Source organism: Salminus brasiliensis, chromosome 25 (genome assembly GCF_030463535.1).
Source record: "Salminus brasiliensis chromosome 25, fSalBra1.hap2, whole genome shotgun sequence".
NCBI classification, from domain to species: Eukaryota; Metazoa; Chordata; class Actinopteri; order Characiformes; family Bryconidae; genus Salminus; species Salminus brasiliensis.
The window spans coordinates 7,657,338-7,681,715 of NC_132902.1; the positions used below are offsets into that span (position 1 = coordinate 7,657,338).

Genomic DNA, 24,378 nt, shown 5'->3' on the forward strand with positions numbered 1-24,378 from the left:
TCTCTGCGCCTCCGCCCCCTCCCAGATGGGGCTGGGCCCAATAAGCTGATTAGCGTTTAATAATCCCATTAAAAACAAAGGCGCATTCGTTACTATGAAACTCCCCATTTTCATACAACAGAGAGCCGGGCCCAAAACCCCAGCCAATTACTTCTCCCATTCATAAGCACAATTAAGCAGAAGGGGACAAGAGAGAGTAAATCAATTTTGCAGAGAACAGAATGAACACTTCCACGTGCCGGAGAATGACAGTTCCTGTGATCTCGTAGCATTTGTGCATGCAGTTGTGGCCTAAAATTACACACACTCATAATATGAATATGAATGTTATGGTTATATCAGGATTTTAATTATTTAAATATGTATATATACATACAGCAGAATTAACCCTTCTTTTTACACAATGTACCAGTTCCAGTAAAACAGCACCAGAGCATGTTTCCACCACCAATACCACCAATTTTAAAATTTGGTGCAGTTTACCTTTTTTGTCTCATCTGACTATAAAACTTTCCTCAGGACCTTTTTTTGTGTTCATGTGGTCAGAGTACTGAATTTTAGAGAAAGGGATTTCATGGTTGACTAAAGACTGTGGTTTATCAGCTTTCAGTTGATGGCAGGCCTGCAACTTCATAGTTCTCTGCTTGCTCTTGACCATCTGAACCATATAGCAATAACTTGCACTAATTAACAGACTTTCTCAAATCTGCACTTAATCTCTTTGGACTTTGGATCCCACAGTTCTGTGTGTTAATCAATCTGATGAGAAACCATTTTGGTGCAGACATAGAGAAGCTACCAGCTGATCACTAACAAATGTCATGGCAAATGAATGGGCATTTAGGTACTATTAGCACCACTCAATTAAAAACCAAAGTGGGTGTATGCACATATTTGACCCTGTAAATAGAATTTTATAATTAAAATAGGACAGTGAATTCAGAGAAAAAGAATTCAATGAAAGCCCAACATATGCAATAAAATACTGCTGCCATCAAAAAGCTTGGGACAAAATAGACAAAAGCAGCATAGGTGATGGAGAAACAGCAGTCACTCTTTAAAAATGACTAGCCTGCTAGGCTAAGGCTGAAAGTGCTATTCTATTAACATTCTTTATGTATGTGTTTGAGGCGTGTACCTCTGTCAAGCTGCTACTGTTTACATGCCTGGACTAATATATAGTGCTGGATTTATGAGTTGAAGAAAATTCCACACAAGCGCGCTTAAAGAGGTTTTGAATAATTGAACGGAATATGTAATCAGCCACATTTCCAATATCAGCACCCATTCCTCCCACATTTCTCATGACCTGTCCCTAAATGCATATGTATGAAGAACAGTACACAGTGGGCAGCATGGCAAACATATAACACCACAATCAGTGTTAGGGTGGTTAACTAAAAAACAATAGATTAGAAATGACTGACCTTTCTCAACCTGCAATTACAATCCATACAAATCTGTGTCTACTGGAAGTAAAGTACAAACTCTAAAAACCCTATACATCCTATCTGTATCTAGAGAGAAATAGTAAAAACAGTACAAATAAATATGGTAAAATAGTATAAATAATAATATACAATAACAGACAACATTGTTTAAGAGGCATGTCTGTCACTGCCTTTTAGTCTATAAAAAGTTCAATAGCAGCTGCTTCCAAATAAAACCTTTATGGATAAATTAACACAAAGCTCAAAGGGTTAGACATATGTTGAAAATCAAGCAAGATCTGTTTAGCTGATGTTGAGGTTCTTTCGTCTTCATCACTGGGATCTTTGTTAATTAGATTTGTGTTATTAAATACTTTGAGAGACTGCCTGTCGATGTTAGGGTGCCTGCTCTATGGTAGCCATGAACATGAAAGTTACACACAAGGACAGGCTTCCTGGCATGGCTAATAGACATAGATAAAATCTGCTTTGCATAAAAAAACCTTTGTGAAATGTTGTTCTCTAAAAGACAAGAGTAAAGCCCCATACACATCACACAACTTCTTCAGCCCTTCAAAAAAAAGAAAAGACTGGGTATATCACTCTATTGAACTGATTTCTGCAGGAATCAGTCTCTCAGTCCTCGACTTGCGATCATACCTGAACTTGCATGAACACTTGAGCTTGAGTTTTTAGGGTACAGAAAGAGCAAAACCACCATGACTTAGAGAAACTTGCTGCTGTTCTCACCACTGTTTGTGAAGCTCAATTGTTGCTTGAGCCAATTTTTGTTTAATTTAAAAGCTCTGCAGCACATAAATGTTTGGCATTCATTTCCTTTATTTACACAACTTGCTGCATTTACCTTTTTTTCACATTCTCCATTTTCAGAGGCTGCTGGTGGAATCCATTCAGACTGTACTCTAACGTTTGATTGTCTGCAAAGTTCTTCAGTTCAGCTATGTAACTCCTTGGTGGAACCCTTTTTCTGACTTCCCCTTGGTGTCCTAACGTTGACTGAAGACCCTTCTCTTTCAAGAGTACCTAAATCAGCACTTACGGCTTACGGTTGTACAAGTCTTACTTGATTCAACATTCAGGCAAAGTTTAGTATGTAAGCAATGAATGTCTACGTACCTTTTCTGACTTTTCTATTTGGCAGCACATCTAAGCTTGAGGTATCTTTTGGATTCTAGCCTACACAAAGCTATGGATATTTTCTGAGTAAACAGTGAAGCACATTGTAAGCTGCTCTGGAAAAGAATATCTGCTTAATGCCTTTAATGTAAATGTGCTCTGGCGGGGCTAAAGTGCATTCAGAGGGCAAATAATCTAAGTCTGTGCACAGAAACAAATTGCTAAAATTGGACAATTTACTGTGTGGTGTAACTCGGGCTTGGAACTCTTTAACTGTAGCATGATTGCAAAAAGTGTAATGTATTTAATGTATGTAATACTTTGTAACAGGACAGTTACAGGAGGTAGTTACATTACTGTAATGGTATATACCACTTACTTTCTCACAGTAAATATCACAATATTTCTGTAATGGATCAAATTCACCAGCAAAGCAGTGACAAGCTCGGAGTAGCACTGATAGAAACTGTGACATACTTTACAAATTATTCATCAATACCAATAACACATGTATATGAATATAACTGTCAGAACATGGCAGTAAAAGGTTTAGCACATCTGGTCCTCAGTTCAGATTTCAAGTGGCTACATTGAGCAGACTATAAACGCAACATCATTTTGTGCATCTAGTTTGGCAATGTAGTTTACAACCCACTACTGCACACAGCTCTGGCATGCTGTGGAGTTCCACTGAGAAGAGAACTGTCCCTGGAGTCTGTAAAGCAGGCTGCAGTATAGAGCAGGATGGCATGTGGACCTCGACACTATCCTCATCAGTCTCCTCTTTAATGGTCTGCACTGGGGTGCGTGTGTGTGTGTGTTTGTGCACGCGTGTGTGTTGTGCTCTCCGAGGTTGTGCCAGGAGAAACAGCTGGACTCTAATGAGAGACAGAACATTCCAGCAAAAAATAATAACCGCAAAAATGTCCCCCTGCTGTCTGTGCGCTGGCAGTGAAAGTTCATTTCATCTTCGTACGGGGACAAGAAAACTAACAGTCATAGCTGGGCAGAGTGACCGGCGGTCAGTAACAACCCGCCCAGGGAATAAAGCAAAGCTCATTTGTGAGCTAACTTCAACTTTAAACGCTAATATCCACCACCTAAACAGAGCTGAGGAGAGATAGACCAACATTAACACAGATAGAGAGAGAGAGAGAGAGGAGAGTGAGACGAGACTGGGGGATTCAAAGATAGCATGTGAGAAAAAGAGAGAGAACAAAAGAGACAGAGAGAGAGAGCGAGAGCGAGAGAGAGAGAGAGAGAGAGAGAAAAGACATAGGGGACTCTTTAAAATAGTATGTGAGAAAAAGAGAGAGGACAAATGAGACTGAGAGAGAGAGAGAGAGGGAGAGAGAGAGAGAGAGAGAGAGAGAGAGAGAGAGAGAGAGAGAGAGAGAGAGAGAGAAGAGAACAGACAGAGGGGACTCTTTAAGATGGCATGTAATAAAAAGAGAGAGGACAAATGAGAACATAAGGAATAGAGAAAGATAGAGATAGAGAAAGCAAGAGAGAGAGAGAGAGAGGACCCTGAAAGACAGTGAGAGTAATAGAGATAGAAAAGTAATGAAGAGAGAGACTTCGAGACAGTGTAAGAAAACCAGAAAGAGAAATGAGAAAGGAAAGAAGAGCAATTGAGATGAAGAGAGAAGAAAACAAGAGGGAAAAAAGGGAAGAGAAGAGCAAACAAGACAGAGGAGATGAGAAAGACGTGTAAAAAGACAGCAGTGAACAGAGGTGAACAGAGAGAGAAAAGACATGGGGAGATGTAGTGTGACAGGGAAAGTGGAGAGGTGAGGAGAAGTGAGGCAAGTAGGAAGAAAAGGAAAGAAATGTGCCTGAGAGAACAGCAGAAGGGAGGAGGAGAAAGAGGTGAGAGTGATGGAAGGATTTTGTAAGAGGTAAGAGTGTGTGAGTGGAGCTGAATCTCACCTGATTTGAGCTGGTTTGAAATCGGCTGCGGTTGTGTTTGAGCGATGAACACCCCCCGCCCTTCAAAACAACAAAACCAAAACAACAATAAACCAAAAACAAATCAAAAGAAGAACTGAAATCATAAATCATAAAAAAAACACATTCCTCAATTATCACTGCTGTGCTGTGCTAGAGATTACACTGCTCCATACTGCTGTAAATTTAGTACGCAACTTCTTGTCTATTTGAAGTTGTGCGGTTCTGTTATTTTTAATACTAATACAAAGTGTATTATATAATACTGATTTCCCAAAGCTTGGGGTCACAGCAACTGAAGCCACATTGCTGACAGATCTGACAATCATTTAGAACAAACCCGTAAAATGATCCAATTATCTCAAAGGAATTGTTTAGTGAGAAATCTAATTCACATGGTTTTCTATTTACCCCAGATTTAATCAATCAACATAGACAGGTTTGGTGTCCAAATTTTGCTTGGCACTGGAGCTATAAGGCCAACGTTACTAACAAATAATAGACCAGGGCCCACCAACTCAGTGTGGCAGCATGTTCAGGTTTTATTTCAACCAAAAAGAAGCGCACAAGAACTGTTAAAGGCCGAGACCAACTAATTAAACTAGGAAAGTGTGGCCTTTGTGAATAACACTGGAGACTGAGAGGCTAATCGGCCATATCTGGAGTAAGTGCAAACTGTATAAATTAGATTTTTCACCTATTCTAAATACTATTCTAAGAGACATTTTGTCAGAAGTTAGAGATCAGGTTTAGTATCATCCCTCATTCTCATGTGTGTGAGGATTCTGCTACCTAAAGTAGACAGCAGCAGCTAATCGAGCTCACTAGCGTATCAGTTCTCGCAATAAGCGCATACGTGTCAAGCAGAGAAGTGTGTGTCGTTTTTGGGTTGAACATGCGCTCAGTTACTTTTTCACATTTTCCATTTTCCCCTTTGTGTCCCACAGGAGGTAAGCGAGTCCCTGCATCGTATTTAGAGAGCGGGGAACGGTGAATTGTCTGAGGCAGCGCCTTCCTCATCGCTCTCCCTGTCACACTCGCCACCTCAATATCAAAGACCCTCCTAACATCTTTATATTTCATGGCTGATTCCATTTTGAGGCTGAATTTCCTCCCCGCCGCCCGATCCAGCGGGGAAATGAATTATCTGTTACTATCAGTGAGCCGATAACTTCCATAGACTTCCGCCAGATTGAATTCTTCCAGTATCTCCTAAAAATGACGTTTACTGAGAAATGGAGGAATAAGCAGAAACTGAAACTGTTATGAAGACAAACAGCCTGGAAAATGACATTTCAATATTAAGTTCCACATGAACAGCTTAATCCTGCAAAATAAAGGTGCTACCATAGGTTCTTTAAAAGATGCCAGAGAACAACCACTTTTGATTTTTATAAACAATTGTTTTTGTAAAAGAGATCAAGCGAAGGTTCTTTAGACCTTTAAAATGTTCTCCACACTTATACACTCCAATATCTCTTTCACAAACATGGTTCTTTATGAAATCAGAAGTGATTATTCTATGGTATCTTTCAAAGAACCCTTTGTAGCACCTTTGCTTTGTTTGAAGAGTGTAGGTGTGTATAACTAAGTAAGAGTGTGTGGTTTGCCATGCATGATTGCAAGCAAAGAGATTGTGGAACACAGCCTGAATTTTACATAACAGAAGTCACACATGCACACACACACACACGAGCGCATATAGAAAGCATGGAAGATGAATTTACACATGGTAAATGACATTCAATGCCACTGGCTGAAAAAGCCTGCTACCACTAGCATAGCACACACATAGAAAAGTGTGTGCAGGCATGCCATGTATGTGTGTGTATGGTTGTGTTCATATGCATGTGACAAAGTAAACGTCTGGACCAAATACACATGATTAGTGAAAAAAGGCTGTGTTAAAGGTGGTAAAATGTATTTTTGACCACAAAGCACAAAGCTAATTTCAGAATAATACAATTTACACACACTTTAAATATCTGAAGTAGGCTTTTAATTAATCTATGAATAAAATATTTTTGCCTTTTTAAATTTATGGGGAGGTAGGGGGCTAGTTATGACATTTCCTCCTGTGAGAGGCTATCCTTCAACCAACTTCTCTATGGGAAAACAAGAATCTCTTTAAATCTTTAACTTAGTCAGCACCTGAATCAGGCAGGCAATGATTCAATTTAAATGACTCACAGAACGTGAACTAAACATGCTCAGTCTAGGCAAGATCAGTAACCACGATAAGATTCTTTTTCATGGTAGCAAATAAAAAAACATGCCCAGACCCATGCCACCGGCACCTAGCTGAACCATAAACACACAACAAACATTTTTTAATCACATCTGCAGTTATTAAACAAGAATTTAGAGCATAGAGAGCCCCCGCTAGCATCTCTCTAACGGCCTAGAAGTTACACTGTGTCCCATTTTCCACTATGCTAAAACAGCAGCGCTTAGCTGAAGGAAACTACTGTCAAGTGACGGATTACTGTGGGAGTATGAGCTGATTTATGTGTACCTGTGGTCAGTCAGGGTAAAGGGAAATAGAGCAGACACTGTAAACCACCTCAGAGCTTTCAGTGACTCAAAAGTGAGCAAAGCATGAACAGTGATACCAGAAGTGTGAAGTCTGAAGATGTATTAGTACACAAAGACGTCGAACAAGTCTATGGCTGCAATTTGTAATGAAATAATTTATAAATGTTAGTTTTGTAGTTTCTGCAGAAATTATGCAACCTTAACTGTGTGTAGTAAGCCTTGCTGCGTCAAGGGATTAAACACCTACAGTTGCAATTGAAATAATTCCACCCTCGTTGCATATTAGGTTTATTGGAAAAATGAAGAAAAAGTTCAATCAAACAAGACCAATTTCAATAGCTCACATAAAGTAACACATCAAGTGCTTTCTCCACATTTAGTCATCGCCTTGCACAAAAAAGGAAAAGCACACAAAAGAAAGCAAAGGCATTGAATACTCCTGAAGATACAGTTGGAAGCAGAGTTCGCAAGGTCAATGTTTTGGGATTCTGTTCTGTGGAGTGATGAAAAAAAACTGGAACTTTAGAAAGTCTTTCGGAATTGAAGAAGGTGGTTCCAGCACACAACCCCAAGAATATTAATGAACCAATGGTCATACGATTTCTCGCTGCTAGCACATTGTAACAGCAAAAGGTTGCTCTACAAAATACTAAAGACGCATGTCATGAAGGGGTTGACTAATTCTGAGACTGCAGCTGTCCTTAAAAGTGGCCTTTTGTGATGAAGTTTTAGTATTTGTATTATATTACTGATCTTTGTATTAGCTGTGTTGAACTATTGAAATTGGTCTTGTTTAATTGGTTTATTGCAAACATAGTGCATTTAGCTAATAAACCATATTTGCAGGTTCTGATTACAACTTTACACTGACAGCTTTCATTATAACACTAAAAACTAAAAGTGAAGATAAATAAAAACTAAAATAAATCTATATCAATACAACGTGAAAAGTAACCGAAATAGATTTCATAAACTGAAATCTTAAACTGCAATATTCACATTTTAGTTTGTTATAGTTTGTTGTGTGCCTAACAGCGAGATTGTATCTGTTCCTATAAGTGTGTGTGCGCATCTAACCTGCTGAGTGCTGGTTTGGTGGTTCTGAGCGACTCGCTGTGGGTCAGCGCTTCAGTTAGTGAACTATCGCTGGACACACGCTTCCTCTGAACGGCCTGCAGCTCCGCAATCCTACAGAGAGAGAAAAACACTGTGTTTAACTCACTGCTGTAAAACATGCTAACAAAGAGCTTTTCCACTGTCACGTAACTTTCCAGGCCTGACTTCTGTGCGCCTCAGTGGGGTTTGATGTCGCTAGTCTGGCAGAAGCGTCCCCAAAACGGTGAGGTTTGTTTCCGCTCTTTAGCTGACTCGTGAATTTGATACCATTTAATGACCTGTCTCTGACAGAGGACTGACTGTTGATTCTTTCTCTTGTTTTCTATCTGGAGCTTTGGGATGTGGATGAAAGTGGGGGCGCATGCAAAATGCATTAGCTTTCGTTTCTCAGAGTCAGACCCTGGAATAAAGAAGTTCAGCTGCTGTGCCATTTTTGATGCATTTCACACACGCACGCACGCACGCACGCACACACACCACACGGGCTCATACATGGAACACACACAAGAACAGAGCCAGCACAGCTTACATTGAACTGCTGCACCCTGATTTGAATAAAATGTGCTCTTGTGGGATATTTCCAGAGGATATGAGAAACACAGAGACAAAAAGAGTTTGAGAAACTTTTCTTGGAAATATTCAAGTCTTTCAATTCACTGAAATGCGCTTATTTAAAGGTTGAACCATCAGGCAAGAGTTTTTTTGTGTAACAAAGAGAACTATACAAAGCTATAAAAAGAAAGATAACAAAAATTTAACAATAGCAAATAAAATACTGATAAAATACTTAATAACACCAAATAACAACATTTCAGCCCTGATTTTAAATGCTCTAGTGTTAGAGTTCATCTAATGCTCTCTTGCTCTATTTAAGAGTCTTATCCTTAGGAAAGACAAACTGCCTACTGCCTAATGATCTAAGAGTTTTCCTGCAGCATATCAGACAAATACACATCTTCTACCATTAAGTGATTTACAGACCAATAATACTATATTTAGTCTGTTGTGTAGCATACTGGTACCCAGTGTAAGGATATAAGAAAGGGATATTGTGTTCTCTTTTTCTGCCCATGGTTAAAACTGTGGCAGCTGCATTTAGAATGAACCAAAGCAATTTGAAAGTCTTTTTGGGCGTCCAGTTAAAAGACCATGATAGTAATCAATCCTGCTAGAAATAAAGGCATGGATGAGTTTCTCCAGGTCAGGTTTAGTCAGAAAATCCATTAGTATACATGTGCAACGTCTTCAGATTTGAAGACTCTCTAATCCAGATAAGCAGCTAATATGTGCCTCTCAATGCCATTACTAAATAAAATCATTATTCAACTACAGAAAGTTTATTCCATCTGGTTTCCCAAAGGGAGTCCCATATTCTTGTAGGATCTAGATAAGGAACAGCCTCTATTTGCTGCTCTACTCTTTTAGAAATAAAAGTAAAAGAACCAAATTTACTTCTATGTGTCACAAGGGTGGTACTTTCAAGGGTTTCAGCAGCTTTATCACATTCCTTTGCATTTGTCTTTGCCCCATATACAGTCTTGACTTAAGACTTCATAAGATTTGTCTAATAAAAAGGTTATAATAAGATGCAACTGTGTGCTTTTGTGTGAGCCTATTCTAAACCAACAACCACTTGTAAAATGTTCAGTATTTTACTAATTAAATATAACATAGCTTAGCAGTTTTGTAACACTAGCATTCACAGTATCCACAGACTTCTGCCTGCAGGCTAAACTCACCTCCCTTCATTTGGTCTTTTTATATGCAATTTTGAGCAGAGCTAAAAAAGTATGTTGACTCATTGCAGAATCGTTTCATCCCCCAGAGTGATCAAGAGTGCAACGATCTGAAAAATAGAGCCTTGTGTGTGTGTGCACACAGGGATGTGAGCAACAAATACAGAACACAAACAAAATGGTGTCTAAAAATGGTAGAGAGATCAATAAGAGGCAAAAAAAAGAAGGACAAGAAAGACGAAGCAATAACAAAATGGTAAAATGCCTGGTAAAAAGGTCAGGGCAGCGGATAAAAGCTCTGTGGGTTTCTCAGCAATGTTTGATGCTTGGCCAAGAGAAACAGAAAGTCAACATTTGTTTTAATGAATCGACCATTTAAGAAAAAGAAGCGAACAGACACATAACTTGGAGACAGTTTGAACTCAGGGCTATCTGCTCATATTGCCTTGTAGTGTCTCATAAATACTCTGCGAGAGTAAACCCACAAAAGAACAATTATTCCACAATGAGAACGGACAGCAAGGCAACAGCACAGTACGCCGTGCAATAACAACCATATTTGACGTTGCTTCAATAATTCACAATGTGTGCTTTGGATGCAGACAAGATCAAGACTGCACAGTCACACACAGTTCTCAAAGCTTTTAAGATAAGAGAAACATTTGGTTTTGATCTTTAGGCACCTAGCAACTACAATCCGCTTTCTGTTCTCGGACTGTACAGAGACAGACTGACAAATCAACTCTAACCACGTGACCGTCTAGTTCATCTCAAATGTCCCAGCCTGAGGTTAAGAGCGTTCTGTCAATTGATCACAAACTGGCAATACAATTGGATTTTCCAATCAGTGACCATTATGTAACACACCAAATCTAAGGTCAGCACATGCCCGTGGTGCTGCTAGTCAGTGCTTGGGGTGTATTCAGACTTGCCAATGCAAACAGCATGTTTAGCATTCATCAATGCACGTATTGCATCATCAGCTTCCGATCACAATAGTAGCAATTGAGCTGTCGGAACTAATTCAGCATGAAATGTGTATCAGCACAGCTTTCTGCCTAATGCGCTCCGGTGGTCTCCAGCCCACTAAATTGCAAATAAGCAATGTAGAATAAAATGTAATAAATCAAACAAAATCACATTAACTCAATAAGGCAACATGCACTTGTATAAGGTGTGTGTAAAGATAGAGGGAGATGAGCTCTAACCCCAGAGGCAGCAGTCTGATAATTACTTGTCTTACTTATGCAATGGGTTAAAGCCCCAAATGGCCTCAAAAGCAATTCATTGGGACTGCATTAGTTCACACGCACTCTGCTCACAGACACTTTGGGCTAGGATGACCACTGACTAGAGGTCACCTTACTGGTCCTCCACACATCAATTATGCATTTAGTAAACTCTTTTGTGACAATCCACATTGGTCTTTATTACAGTAAATTCTCCAGTCTCCACTCTTTAGTACTGGGCAAAGAGACCATCCTTTGATTATTTCATTTCGCCCTGGCCATTGAGTACAAACCATTAAGTACAAGTCCAAGAGAAAACAGAGAGAAGAGAAAATCAATTTCCACTCTCACTTCTAATCTAAAACACAAAAACAACATTACTGTTTGTGTCCATCCTGCCATTGTGAGAAGACACCTCAACAGGTACTCTCAGTAAGAAACAGTACCCTTCTTGAGAAAAGGACCAAAAATTAACAATGGAAAATCAAACAAAGAAGATGCTGATGTTCTCAAAACAATGGAATGACCACACCAGAGTCCAGAGCACTGAGCGTGGTGTTTGGGGTTACCAGAACCATTTAAATCTTCTAAAACTGAACTTTGACTGAAGTGTCGAGACACATCCCTGCAGAGAGCAAAAAAGAGAATGAATAGAAGCTGTAAAATAAGACGAACTGAGCCATTTGGTATCAAATTTAGTTGTTTGCTTTCTTCTTTTCTATTCCACTGATGCTGAAAACTGAATAATTTGTACTTAATGGTCATTCCTATTCCCATGGTCTCTAACTTTTGCTCAGTATTGTAGGTCTCTGCTTTTCTACACAGTCAGGATATTTTAGTAGGAAAAAAGTAGGGACCAAACACACACATGCAGGATGTCTTTTCATCTGAGTGTTAACTGCAGTGCTAATCAGTATGTGATGAGTCTGTGCTTCAGCTGGACTACTACTCTCTGGACAAACATTCAGCCAGCCTTAGCAATCTGTAAGTCTTCTGTAAGGATGCAATGTTTTCTGCCCTGCTAAAAAACAAATAAATAAATAAACTGGAACATTTACTGCTACAGAGAGGCAGAGAGGAAACAGTGCAGCCATATGAGATGATGTAACATACAGCACAAATTATTAAGCATAAGCTTCTGAAGTCCAGCTTTCTAGCTGACACAGCGTCTGCGGCTTTGTAGCAGTTAGGGTCTCTCCTTGGACAGACCATGCAGCTCTCCAAAAAGAAGTTCAATAAATTCCCTCAATAAATGCTGATGAGTGGTCGCTGGAGTGCTTGCCCTCGGAGAAGTAAACTTTAAGAGTACATGGCGATGTCAGTAGTGCAATGAGCCGTGACTCTGCAGACACCCTCTGTTCTAGTCATGATAAGCGTGACTGCTGTACAGAGTAATCTGATCTTAGACCAAGCTTAATGAGAGGAGCGCTCACACCCGTGCAAAGACACATGCACACTAAACTGCACTTGTATTGCTAACGTTATGGAAACTTCCTGTTGGCCTGCTATAAAAAAGTGCTGTATGGTAATCATGACTTTACACTGAATGTTGCATGTGGAAGCCCCAGTCAAGTGCAAAGAAGTGTAAAGCTGTAATTATACAATTCATACACAAAACTGATTGGAAAAGTCATGGAAATATTACCAGCAAATATCAAACATTTTGTGTGAGACTTCTACTGTGTGTTTTATTTGCCAAAAATAAATAAATAAATAATTGCAGAACTGTATTAAGACCCATTTATCTGGGCAACAAGTCAGAAATAATCATCTATTACAACAAAAATACAACTTTGTTGAGGGTTAGGGTTAGATTTATCAGTCCCAGGGTTGTGGCTTCAATCCCTACATCTGCTAAGCTGCCACTGTTTGGACCTTGATCAAGGCCATTAACTTCTCTGTTCCAGGGGTTTTGTAGCAAGTTCACCCTGCCCTCTGACCCAAGCTTTCCACTTGGGGATATTCAAAGACAACTATTGTTTTAAGGGGCAGTTGTGTCTCTGTTGTTAGCACCATGGGTTACTGATCCCATTGATGTGGATTCGATATCTGCAGCTGCTAAGCTGCCATTGTAACTATTAAGCTGCCACCTAATTCTCTTTTAAACATCACAGAGTGGTAATACTTGATGTAAAAACAAACAAACAAACAAAAATACAATGTTAGCATGCCTACTGAGCGGAACATAGTGCATGAAGCTGAAGCTCAAACACAACACAAGATGCATTGCCATCGTTAAGTTGAAACATAAGCTTGGCCACCTCTCCATTTGAATTGTGCTTTAGGACAGTCATACTTTGGAATCTCCTTTTTAATTTTTGCAATCAAATCGATGCCCTGTTTAACAGAACCTAGTGCTTCACTGTTATGAAAGGCAATGCTAAATTCACTCAAATTTGACATCAATCCCAAACTGCCAAGCATACAGATACAAACCAGCTGTCAGCTGTTTTTCAGACAGAGATCTGCAAGCTCACTAAATGAAATTAGCAACAGCCATGCACAAGTTAATGGTGAGAAGTCAGCGTATACAAAAAAATTAAAACAAGGATGATATATATATATATATATATATATATATATATATATATATATATATATATATATATATATATATATATAAAGGTATACTAGTATAAGTTGCCATGACTGGGCGATTTACCATTACTTTATTAACAGTTCTTAAGAAGATATTTCTTTTAAAAACCCACTTGCGCAGTTTTCAAGGACAGTAAGATCCATCATTATAAGATCAGTGGACAATTCTGCAATTTAAAAACAGGAAACCAACATCGACTTTTCATTTAGATTTTTTTTCAAGAACATATTTAAGGAGCTTCTTAAAAAGATATGTATGAGGCCCAATGCTTGCATAGAGATGATATATTCTTAATTTGCTCAAACATGCCTGGCAAGCAGTACAGTGTTTTTCCAGATAAAAACTATTTCTAACTCTAACCCGTGGAAGTTGAACTCAAGAAAAACTGGTCCCCTCACTACTTAAGAGGACAGACGTTGACTACTTTAGCTTTTATCAACTTTAAGGTAAATTATGTGTAAATAACATTCTCTCCAATGGGGAAAAACACGTTACATAATGTGCCTACCGTTCCGTTTGGGTCTGACAACGAGAGTAAAACCAAGTGCACACGTACACTTATACACATATATGCAGAGGAACCCACTGGGTGTTTGTTCTATAGAGTTCTATGTGGGGTTTTTATTAGGTATTCTATTTCAAGCCTCTGCAGGACCAAGCACAGCTACCCTACTTTTAATGCTGCTCTGCCTTTAAAAGCTTCAAACACACACTCACACTCACATACCAGCACATATCAGGAGTCTGTCTGAAAGAGAAATGAACAGATAAGAAAGAAAAAAAAAGAAAGAATGATCCATCCATGTCCAGAGAGAGTTAATTTCTCTCTCTCTCTCTCTCTCTCTCTCTCTCTCTCTCTCATTTTCTTGGCTATATTTTTATCAGTTAACAAAAGAGCTGAAGAAAGTTCTTCAAACTAATTTTTCATTTCTATCTCTTACACAAACTGACCATGATCCTGCACCAACAAACACCACCAACCAAAACAAACTCTCATACACCCACACACACAAGCGCACGCTCCCATGCACCCCTCCTCACTGGGAGGAGATTAGCACAAGTCATGGAGTTGTATGGATTTTTGCAGGCATCTATAAATAGAGGTGTGGATCAAGTGCAGTGCTGCGGGGAACAGTCTATTTTTCTACACTCTGCTCTTCTGTCTCACACAGAAACACACACACACACACAAATACACACCTTGCACATGTACATGTTGAGTGCAACGAATGCAAACAGCCTATATACGCTCTGGAATGTGAATGTGTGTAGGTGCATTACATATAGATTGTATAATGTGGGGAAACAGTGTGTTTTGACTACTCTTCAGTGTTTTTCAGCCTAATCTCTTGGAGCATGATTAACAGGTAGTCATTTTCCTGTATTAAAAACAGACCATAAAACCTATTAACTCTAAACCCATTAATAACAGAAGCTAAATTGTGACACATGAACTAGATTTAACAACAGAACACCTATTCTCTTTTCACACTGGCTGTGAATGTGCTGCTCCACACTTCTGAGTGCTTTACATGCTGCATGGTTTACTTTTCTTTTTATTATTTGTATTGAAATGTTATGTTTTAAACACTTAAAATGTGGTACAGAACTATGTCAGTCTTATTATTTAATAAAATGCAGTTTTCTAAGTCATCTCTGTCAGACAAAAACCTTGCACCTTCAAATTGACCACTTTACAGGACAAATATCCTTAACTTTCAATGGAAGTCAACAAACAGACTGGAGCAACATTTTGGAGCATTCCTATTGGTCCATTCATCATGAACCTTTGAAACAATGCAAAGAAAAAGAAATCTGTCAGATTCAAATGATCTCAAAAACAGAAATGAAGATACAAGGTTTTTTTTGTAGGATGGCAGCATTATAATGCTTTGTACTAATGTGTGAATAGCAAGGCTAACCACAAATTAATCATTTATAGCATAATGTGTAATTCTTTAACGCGCTAGCCAATAAAGTATAATATAAATCTAGTCTATACCAACTGTTCCATTTCCACAGCTGTAATGTAAGTGGTAATTACGTGACTATAGAGGTGCCCTTCGCTCTGAAGGGGCCTGCCCTACAGCTCATTAATCAAAACATCATTAGAGCCATAATTAACAGTATACGTCCTAAAAGGCTTTAAAAATAGGCCATTTGCGCCTATGTGCTAATGTGTGATATCTGACCTGGGAGCTGGAGAGGAGGGTGGAGAAGAAGAGGATGATGGGAAGGCAAATTTGCGCTGCGTTGAAGAGTTCTCTCCTGATGAGTCTACCAGGTCAGGCATGCCCGGTGATGTGCTCACAGTTTCCGTGACTACTAGCTCGGGGTCCAGGATAAACAACTCGTCCTGAGAGATCTCGGTCACGTAGTGTAGATGCTCCTAAAACACACGCACGCATGCACGCACGCACGCACGCACGCACGCACGCACGCACGCACGCACACAAATCACAGAGCAAAAAACATAAAAGACATCTTTAACTTTTTTTATTTTTAATAAAAAGGGTTAAAGAAAGACATACAACACTGTACAAATGTCTCAATCACATAAAGCAATACTAACTGATTGGGTTTCTCCTAAGTAAAGGTGCACGTATTTGTCACTGTACAGTGTGCACTGTACAGCGAAATGTGTCCTCTGCATTTAACCCATCTGGCAGTGAACACACACTCACACACACACACATGTGTTAGGGGCAGTGAGTACACACACACACCCAGAGTGGTGGGCAGCCAACTCCAGCGCCCAGGGAGCAGAGAGGGTAAAGGGCCTTGCTCAAGGGCCCAACAGTGGCAGCTTGCCGAGCCCGGGAATCGAACCCACAACCCTGTTATTAATATCCCGGCGCTCTAACCGCTGAGCCACCACAAGTGTATGTGCGTATATATTTATGTATTTTCCTTCAGCATTTTGTAACTTAATCATTTCCTCTTTTTGTTCTCTTGATTGTTTGTTTGTACTTCATACTTTCTTCTCTTGTATACTGTACAAACAAAATGATAAAAAAGTGGACAATGCAAGCTTATATTCTTATATAAAACAACATAACACACTGTTTATCTAGGTTCCAGTGTAGCTAGGAGAGCTGGGGTTAGAGTATACGGTCAGCCTGTGTTATTGGAACCCTGGAGCAAAGAGTGTTTAAGGGCAGCTCAGTAGACCTGCTTATCGAACCCACAACCTTGTAATCAATAACCCTCTAACGCTCCAATAACACCTCACGTTGACGTTATATGGTGTTCTTAAAAGCATAAGCCCACCAACTGCACAGCACTGTACTGCAGCACTGTACACATAACATATCTTTTACCTACCAAACAGATGAAAACATAGACTGACTCAGTGTGCGGTCTAGCAGAATGTCTCCCATTAGAATAATTAGTCATTAGAGGGTATAAGTGCATAAGTGCCGTTAGTCTGACCCACCTGGGCTCGATCAATCCTGTAAAATCGATCCGCTGTTGTCGCTACAAGATATAACAAATTAGAGGTACAAATTAGAGGTTTTGCAATTGTTTCAATGTTGCAGTACTTAAAGACTACATAGATAAACAGAACAGTTGTATACATAAACGGTTGTATAATGAATGGAATGATTTTGATCTAGAAGAAGCATCAGTTTAAACTGTGCAGCCTGAACTGATTGTGGCTGGGGTGAATGAGGGAAAGTTCCAGTCTTCAAAACTGGAGATGGTGGGAGCAACTTTCATTTCCTTACAAAAACATGTTTTAATTAAAACAATCATTTAGAGTTCAGCCCAGATTAACCTATCAGTGACCAAAGGCAGATTTTAAACCAAAGAAAAATAAACCCATCTAACTTCCCTTACTCTCCCCCCTAAGCTAATATATCTGGCAAGGACAGACTAGCTTCTGGTTTGTTATATAACAGTATTAAAAGTCTTGTGTTTTTCTTAGACTTATCTCTGAACAATTACACATAAACAGTAGCATATTAAGGGAAAATATAGATAAATAGAATTATCTGAAAACTATAAAAACAGGTAGGTCCATGTACTGTCCCTAGTCAGAGAGAGAGCTTGTTTTCTAAAGATAGAGGGATAAGCTTTTTTTAATTTCCTTTCAATTAAAACAACATTTTAAAACATTTTCTGTGATCTGGGATAGGGAAGACATCCAATTCTCCACCAAATGGCCGCCAAGAGTGAAAGGCAGCTTTGACAGACAGCTGTGCCCTGATTCAGTTTTACATCAAAACAATGAATAAACAAGGAAATGACCTAAACTAACATACAGCCAGGATCTGTCTATAGTTTTGGACTGGTAAAAAGGGAGATTAAGGATTCCACTGTAAACAGTAGCCTGCTCAAGGGAAATATTTGAATTTAAAAGAGGAATTGTTTGAAATTGTAAAAACAGGTCCCGGTGCTGTCCCTAGTCAAAGAGAGCCTGTTTTTCTAAACTGGAGATAAAGGGCTAAACTTTTTCTAATTTCCTTCAATCGTTTTCTGAATGTTTATGTGCTGAACTTTTTTTAAGTGTAACAATGCGACTACAGCGCAGCACAGTATAGTACAGTTCATTCATTAGTCAGTGTGGCACTAATGTATAAGGTTTTTTTTCATGTGATCAGTTTCAGTGAACGGACAGCACAGGACGGAGAGGCAATCGTTGGATTGATCAATTGATTAATGAATTGATTTGTTGAGGTGTTTCAGGCACAGTATGGTGTAATAAAGGCAAAAAAGAACAATGCACGAATGTACGAACAAGCTGCTTAATAGGCCATTAAGGGCACACAAAAACACACACCTACGCAGACAGATTGTCATGAAAACCCCATGGGCACAAAGAGCCACTCACTCTCCAACATGCGCTCAGTTTAAATGGCACATGAGCAGGAAGCAGCAGTCATTACAACAGCAAAAACAACCCAGATCAATTATGGGCAATAGATTGTTTATGGCAGGTCCGTTTCAGTGGTGACACACAGCAACGTTGGTTTTGAGTTTTACTACTTTACTACTGAGCTATTAATCTGAACCGTAAGCATTTATTTGTACAAAAATCCATCAGAATGATGCACAGAGAACCTCACCATAGCTTCTTTTATCTGTATTTTACAAACCAATGTATTAATACATTTTATTAATAACAAAAATTGGAAAATTATATTTATATTTATTTTTATTTATTATTAATGAATAACACTTTTTTACTCAAAGAGCAGCTGAAAATACATCAACACTAAACATATAGTTTTGTCCTGGAAACATACTTTGCCTTAACATTACTGTATGAGCTTCCCTTGGGTGAGAAGAAAACAGTACAATCAAAGCTTGAGGAAGTTTAGAAACGCCAGCAATCAGTAAGCATGGCTTTAAAAACATTATTTATGCAAATTTAAACATCACCTGGCACAACCAGGCCTCAGTATACTTTCAGCAAAATGAATCCTGCAAAGGTTACGTGAAGTCAAAGCCACCTTTGCGAGCTTACAAGCTTGTGTATTCTCTATGGCTTTGTTTTGGCTGTCACATACGAGTACTATGAAAGTGTCTGGTCACTGTACACTGTAAAGAACCACTTCTTTAGCACCAACTGTTCACATGCTTTGTTGCTTGGTTATTTAGCTACATGCAGTTCTTTCAGCCACAAACGATGCCTTTACGCTACGTGATGGAATCAAGTCTTCAAGAGTTGGTTTGCTGAGTTTCTCTTTTAGTCTTCAAATGAGTGATTAGTTTTTGAGCTGTGTAACTGCTTGTTTCAATTGACAACTTGCTGCCATATCAACCTTGTACAGATACGAGTGTGTGAGAATGAACAAGTCCTAGTAGAACTAGTAAATTATTATAATAATCTCTAACTCTAATAATATTGTTCATTTTATTGTTCATTTTTCAGCTCTTGTAAAATCTGTTCCCAGAACTACCTGTGTATTTCCATTTTACTCCCCCCTCCCCTTCCTTCTGCTGTATTCCAGAAATCCCAGCAACCATTTTGTCTCCAAAAGTGGAGCTAGTGGATCAACCCTAAGCCAAAGGGAGGAGCAGAAAGCAGAGGAAGACGAGGAAATGAGGGGTGGAAACAAAAGGAGAGATGTAGCAGTTTCTCCTAGACCTTCCTCCAAACAGTATTCCTTTCAACACTGAAAGACATGCTCTTGTATTTATCCTTCTTCGTTCGCTCTCTCTGTGATCTGGGACAGGGAAGTCATCCAATTCTCCACCAAATGGCTGCCAAGAGTGTAAGGCAGCTTTGACAGACAGATGTGCCCTGATTCAGTTTCACATCAAAACAATGAATAAACAGGGAAATGACTTAAACTAAACATACAACCAGGATCTGCCTGTAGTTTTGGACTGGTAACAAGAGAGATTACGGATTCCACCCTAAAGCATGTGTTAGAGTGCAGGCTTCTTATAAATAATATGCTTAGCTGTACCTTTTTTTTACATGAATATACAGTATTACTTGACATACTGCTCTCTGGCAACAATAACAGAATTTTACCTTTAATAAAAGAAAGAACTGCAGATTCCCTAACAAAGGAAGGTAATTCAAGAATGATTGTCACTTTGCATCTTAACAATAATCCCATGTCTGATTGGTAAAACAGCATTGTTACTTAGGGCAGAATTAATCACACATTTAATTTCTGTTGTTTCCAGTCCTTAGTTCACCTCAGCTCTTATAGGACTACTCAATTAAAAAAAAAGCCTGTAGGACACTTTCTGCTTAAAAGAGTTGAGTAGAGTAGAGTAGAGATGTATAAATTTCTGTTAACTCTTGATCCAGGTTAGGGATTTTAAAGACATTGGTCTTACTGTGTACACACATACACAGTTACAAAGGTGTGTTTTTCTTACAACTTACAACTGTTTATATGTGACTCCAATTTTCTTTATTTTTTCTTTTTTGTGGCAATACATCACCTTGAATGTTAAGGGTGTAAAATGTTGATGTCTGTTGAACATTCTGTATTAGAATGAATGACTGTGCAATGCAGTGTTGGCAGTGGACTTTGTTGTACAGAACAATGTTGGTAGTGAAGGTAGTAAAGGTTGAGCAGAATAGTGTTGGGATAGTGTTGGGATTGTAGAAAGCAGTCTGGTGCTAGTAGTAAAGGTTGTGGAGAGCAAAATGGTGGTGTTGTAGTAATGGAGTGAAGAGCAGAATGCCATTAGAAGAAATGGTATGGATAGCAGAATGGTGGTGTTGTAGTGGTGTGGAGAGTAGAACAGTATTGGTAGTAATGGTGTGGAGAGCCGAACAGTGGTGTTGGATCTTAGTTTGGATCGCAATGCTCTGGCCACAGAGTTGACTAGATATCTAGCTATAAAGGTTCTGGAGAACACAGTAATATATAACAAAGAACAGAGAGGTGGTGTTTGGCTTTATGGTTTTGTGAAGACCATCAGTGTTTGCTCTAATGGTTTAGGAAATTCAAGACAGTGGTGGCTTTATGTTTCTGGACAGACAGTTGGTTTTAGGTCTAATGGTTCAGGAGAGCAAGGTGATGTTTGCCTTAGTGGTTCTGGTTGATTTACTTTTGGCCAGGTTTATTTGAGGTCTGTTTCCATGGTATTAGTAAATCCTGTTTCACACTAAGCTCAGTAGCTAAAACTGTGTAAGGGTGTGTGATTTCAGGGCTTTTACTCTTTGAGAAATGAGCAGAATCAGAGCTGGTCTGGAGGTGAGAGTTGGCAGGAGGAGAACATCCCACCGAGTCTATCGTGTCAGACATCCAATTAATCTACACTACTCTCTCTTTCGCTCTTCCCATATCTCTCTCTCTCTCGCTTTCTCTCTCTCCGTATCTGTTCATCTATCACCCCTCCCTTTTGTGACAGTAATGCTGGCATGGTAATGGCCTGTTCATTAGAGCTGAAATGTCAATGTAGATACTCTTTTCTCAGTCAGAACCTTTCTTAACCTTTATTTAATCACATTTCAAGGTAGGGGTAAGAGGGCAGGAAAGAGGGGTGCCATGTTGTAGCACCCCTGGAGAAGCAGTAGGTTGTAACATTTACATAATAATTTCTCTCTCTCTCGCTCTCCCTCTCTCTCTCTCTCATTATCCTTATGCTAGAGCATTGATCTCGGAGTTACCTCCATTTACCTCTAACCTTTTGAAATCGATCACTTTTCAGATTCACTTCGGTTCTCAGGCAAAACCTACACCATTATGAAGAAATTAAAGAAAAATCTAGGTTGGCCATGCACCATACAGGTGATCCTTACATAAAGGCACAAAAAAACAAAAATAAAGACATCTCCTTCACAGGCTCTGAACAGTAAACCTAAACACAAAAGAGCAGCATTACTTACAGTCCAAGAAGCACCACTTTGGTGACAACCTCTGAGATGACAGCATTTTTGACCTGGTCTCATCACCTGCCTACAACAGAGGACAGCAAGAAAGAAGATTGCAGAAAAGCAAGAGGAGAGGAAAGAAAAGTGTGAGGTCAATTACTGTACATGTAGGTTAACACAGCAAGTGTGTAATGTGTTTTATGGTACTCATTTAAACATTCAGATAATTCTATACATAATTAATAAGAAAAATCTGGGGATAGGTCTGCCCCCCCCGAAACATATGTGGTTGTTCAAACCTCAAAACAATTAAGGAGTTAAACAGTCATGCGCATGCAGCTGAGGAGCCAACATGACAAATCAACACTTCACCAATACTTGTTTGACAGTACATATCACCACACATAAGCATGCAACAGCTTTGGTACCACAAACACCCAATGACCATCCACAAGTAAATATCTGATCCCACAAACAACACCAAACGCTTTTAAGGAGCCTTTAGGAACAAGTAGGAATAACTGGAGAGGGAGGGTTGGTACTGAATGGCTCTGGTTGAAGCCTCTGTCCATATAAAATATTAGCTAGTTTTAAGCATGCAGGAAGTTTGACATACACAGCCTGAGTGTGTCTTAGAGTTTGCCATACTGCCCGGCCTATATAGTTTATGTTTAAATATCATTCCTCAAACACAGTCCCTGCCAAAAAAATTGAAAAGCTAGTTTTTGTTTTGCTATACAGTGAAGGTATTTGTGAATAGAACCTGACTATGAGATGATCTTCAGCTTTTCCCTAAATGTGTTAAACAATGTAGAACACCACCATCTCTTTAGGTGTGGAAACTGCAACAGATAGTCCAAAAAGGTAAATTAAGGTAAACAATACTAATAATATTTGCTTGCATATCTCTTGCCCACTATAACTGTGTCAGGGGTGACATAATGACATCACCAAACTGCTGCATTCTTCTTTTGGGATGACGTACTAGGCTTTTCTCACAGCTTTCTTCTAGGTATGTCCCACTCAAGGTTTTTACCCCCAATCCAATTTGAGTCTCTTAATGTTGACTATAGGCCGATACCGGTCCGATCTTTGTGTTTCTATACATAATAGAGCCCCACAACTTAGGTAAGATGTGCTCTTATACAATATTAAACAGCAGGAAAATCACTGTTGTGGGTGGTTTTGGCAGCGTGGACAAAAACAGCAGAAAATAGACATATTCTGACAGATTAACTAACACACTCATTAACTGCTGCTCTGGGTGGCATTTGTTGTTGTGGCATCACGTTTACAGCCAGGCTCAATGGTAACTCTAAGCTAAGGTTTTTCTCTTCACCAAACTCTCCGTTGCACATTAAATAATGCTGCAGTTACCTTCTGCTGTTGAAATGTACACACATCTAACTGCTACACTATTTAAGGTGGAATGGAGAGTTAAAATTAGAAGCCAAGTTTAGCTTTAGTTTAGCTGCTGTAACTGGTCTTCCTTCAGTAGTTTTCCTGACAATGTCCTTAATTGTGTTTGCAGTGTGTTTTAGGTCACTGTCTTGCTGCATGAGGAAGTTGCTCCAGAAATAAAAGCTGAAATTAATTCATCCTGTGATAGCAAACCCGAATGTTTTTACTGTATAGCAAAAACAAAAGAACGGGAAAAGACTGTGTATGTTGAGCTCGGGTTGGGTTCAAGCCAAGTTTCTCAGAAACCGCTTTCAGCGGTTTATTCAGCCTCTGGATTGAGATTTAGATCCTTGGGTTCAGATTGAAACCTGTGCCCTGGGTCAGGCAATGATCTCAGTCTACATTCGGACTTGGAAAAGGAGTTTTTACGTGTGTATTCCAAGCAAACTCAGAAGTGGTTATGGGGGAGTCAGAGAGGGGGATGAACACAAGGGCAGAGAGGACGATCCTCTTCAATCTGAAAGGAAGCCCCTTTTTTCTGAAAGACAAACATCTGTTTTCCACTTTAGTCTCTCACTCAGGGGAATCGAAAACATCTTCCAAAAATCCAAGAGAGTCCTAGTCAGGAGCAGAGGTCTGCGTCAACAAGCTCCTTTTTGTTTAACCACTGCTGTGTGTGTGTGTGTGTGTGAGTGTGTGCACTCCATTTATGAACAATAGTGTGCATTGTGTTTTCCAAGCTTGTTCCTGATTGCTCCATGTCTGTCTCACCTCCCAGCCGTCTCACCCACCTGAAGCATAAGCCGCTGCAGAGACGGGTGACACGATACAAAGTCCTGCAGGAAACCCCGGCATATGAAAAAACCCAAAACACACGCATACCCACACACAAACCCTGACTATACATAACTGTTCAAAAGTTTGGAATCGCTGTAGTGTTTACAGTAATATGGCACAG

General features: G+C 39.4%; 1 protein-coding gene across 10 annotated transcripts in view; it reads right to left on the bottom strand.

The window, feature by feature from the left end:
- Positions 1–24,378, bottom strand: part of dgkza (diacylglycerol kinase, zeta a) — a 132,075-nt gene that overhangs the window by 22,898 nt on the left and 84,799 nt on the right. For 6 of the 10 annotated variants that reach the window (XM_072671038.1, XM_072671039.1, XM_072671037.1 and 3 more), the window contains 6 exons: positions 24,212–24,256; positions 22,035–22,104; positions 17,166–17,206; positions 15,922–16,118; positions 8,127–8,237; positions 4,497–4,556 (listed from right to left, as the gene is read on the bottom strand). In XM_072671038.1, the coding sequence (XP_072527139.1) occupies positions 4,497–4,556; positions 8,127–8,237; positions 15,922–16,118; positions 17,166–17,206; positions 22,035–22,104; positions 24,212–24,256 (524 nt within the window). The remainder of the gene's footprint in view (positions 1–4,496; positions 4,557–8,126; positions 8,238–15,921; positions 16,119–17,165; positions 17,207–22,034; positions 22,105–24,211; positions 24,257–24,378) is intronic. The other 4 variants (XM_072671040.1, XM_072671032.1, XM_072671034.1 and 1 more) reach the window with 3 other exon arrangements.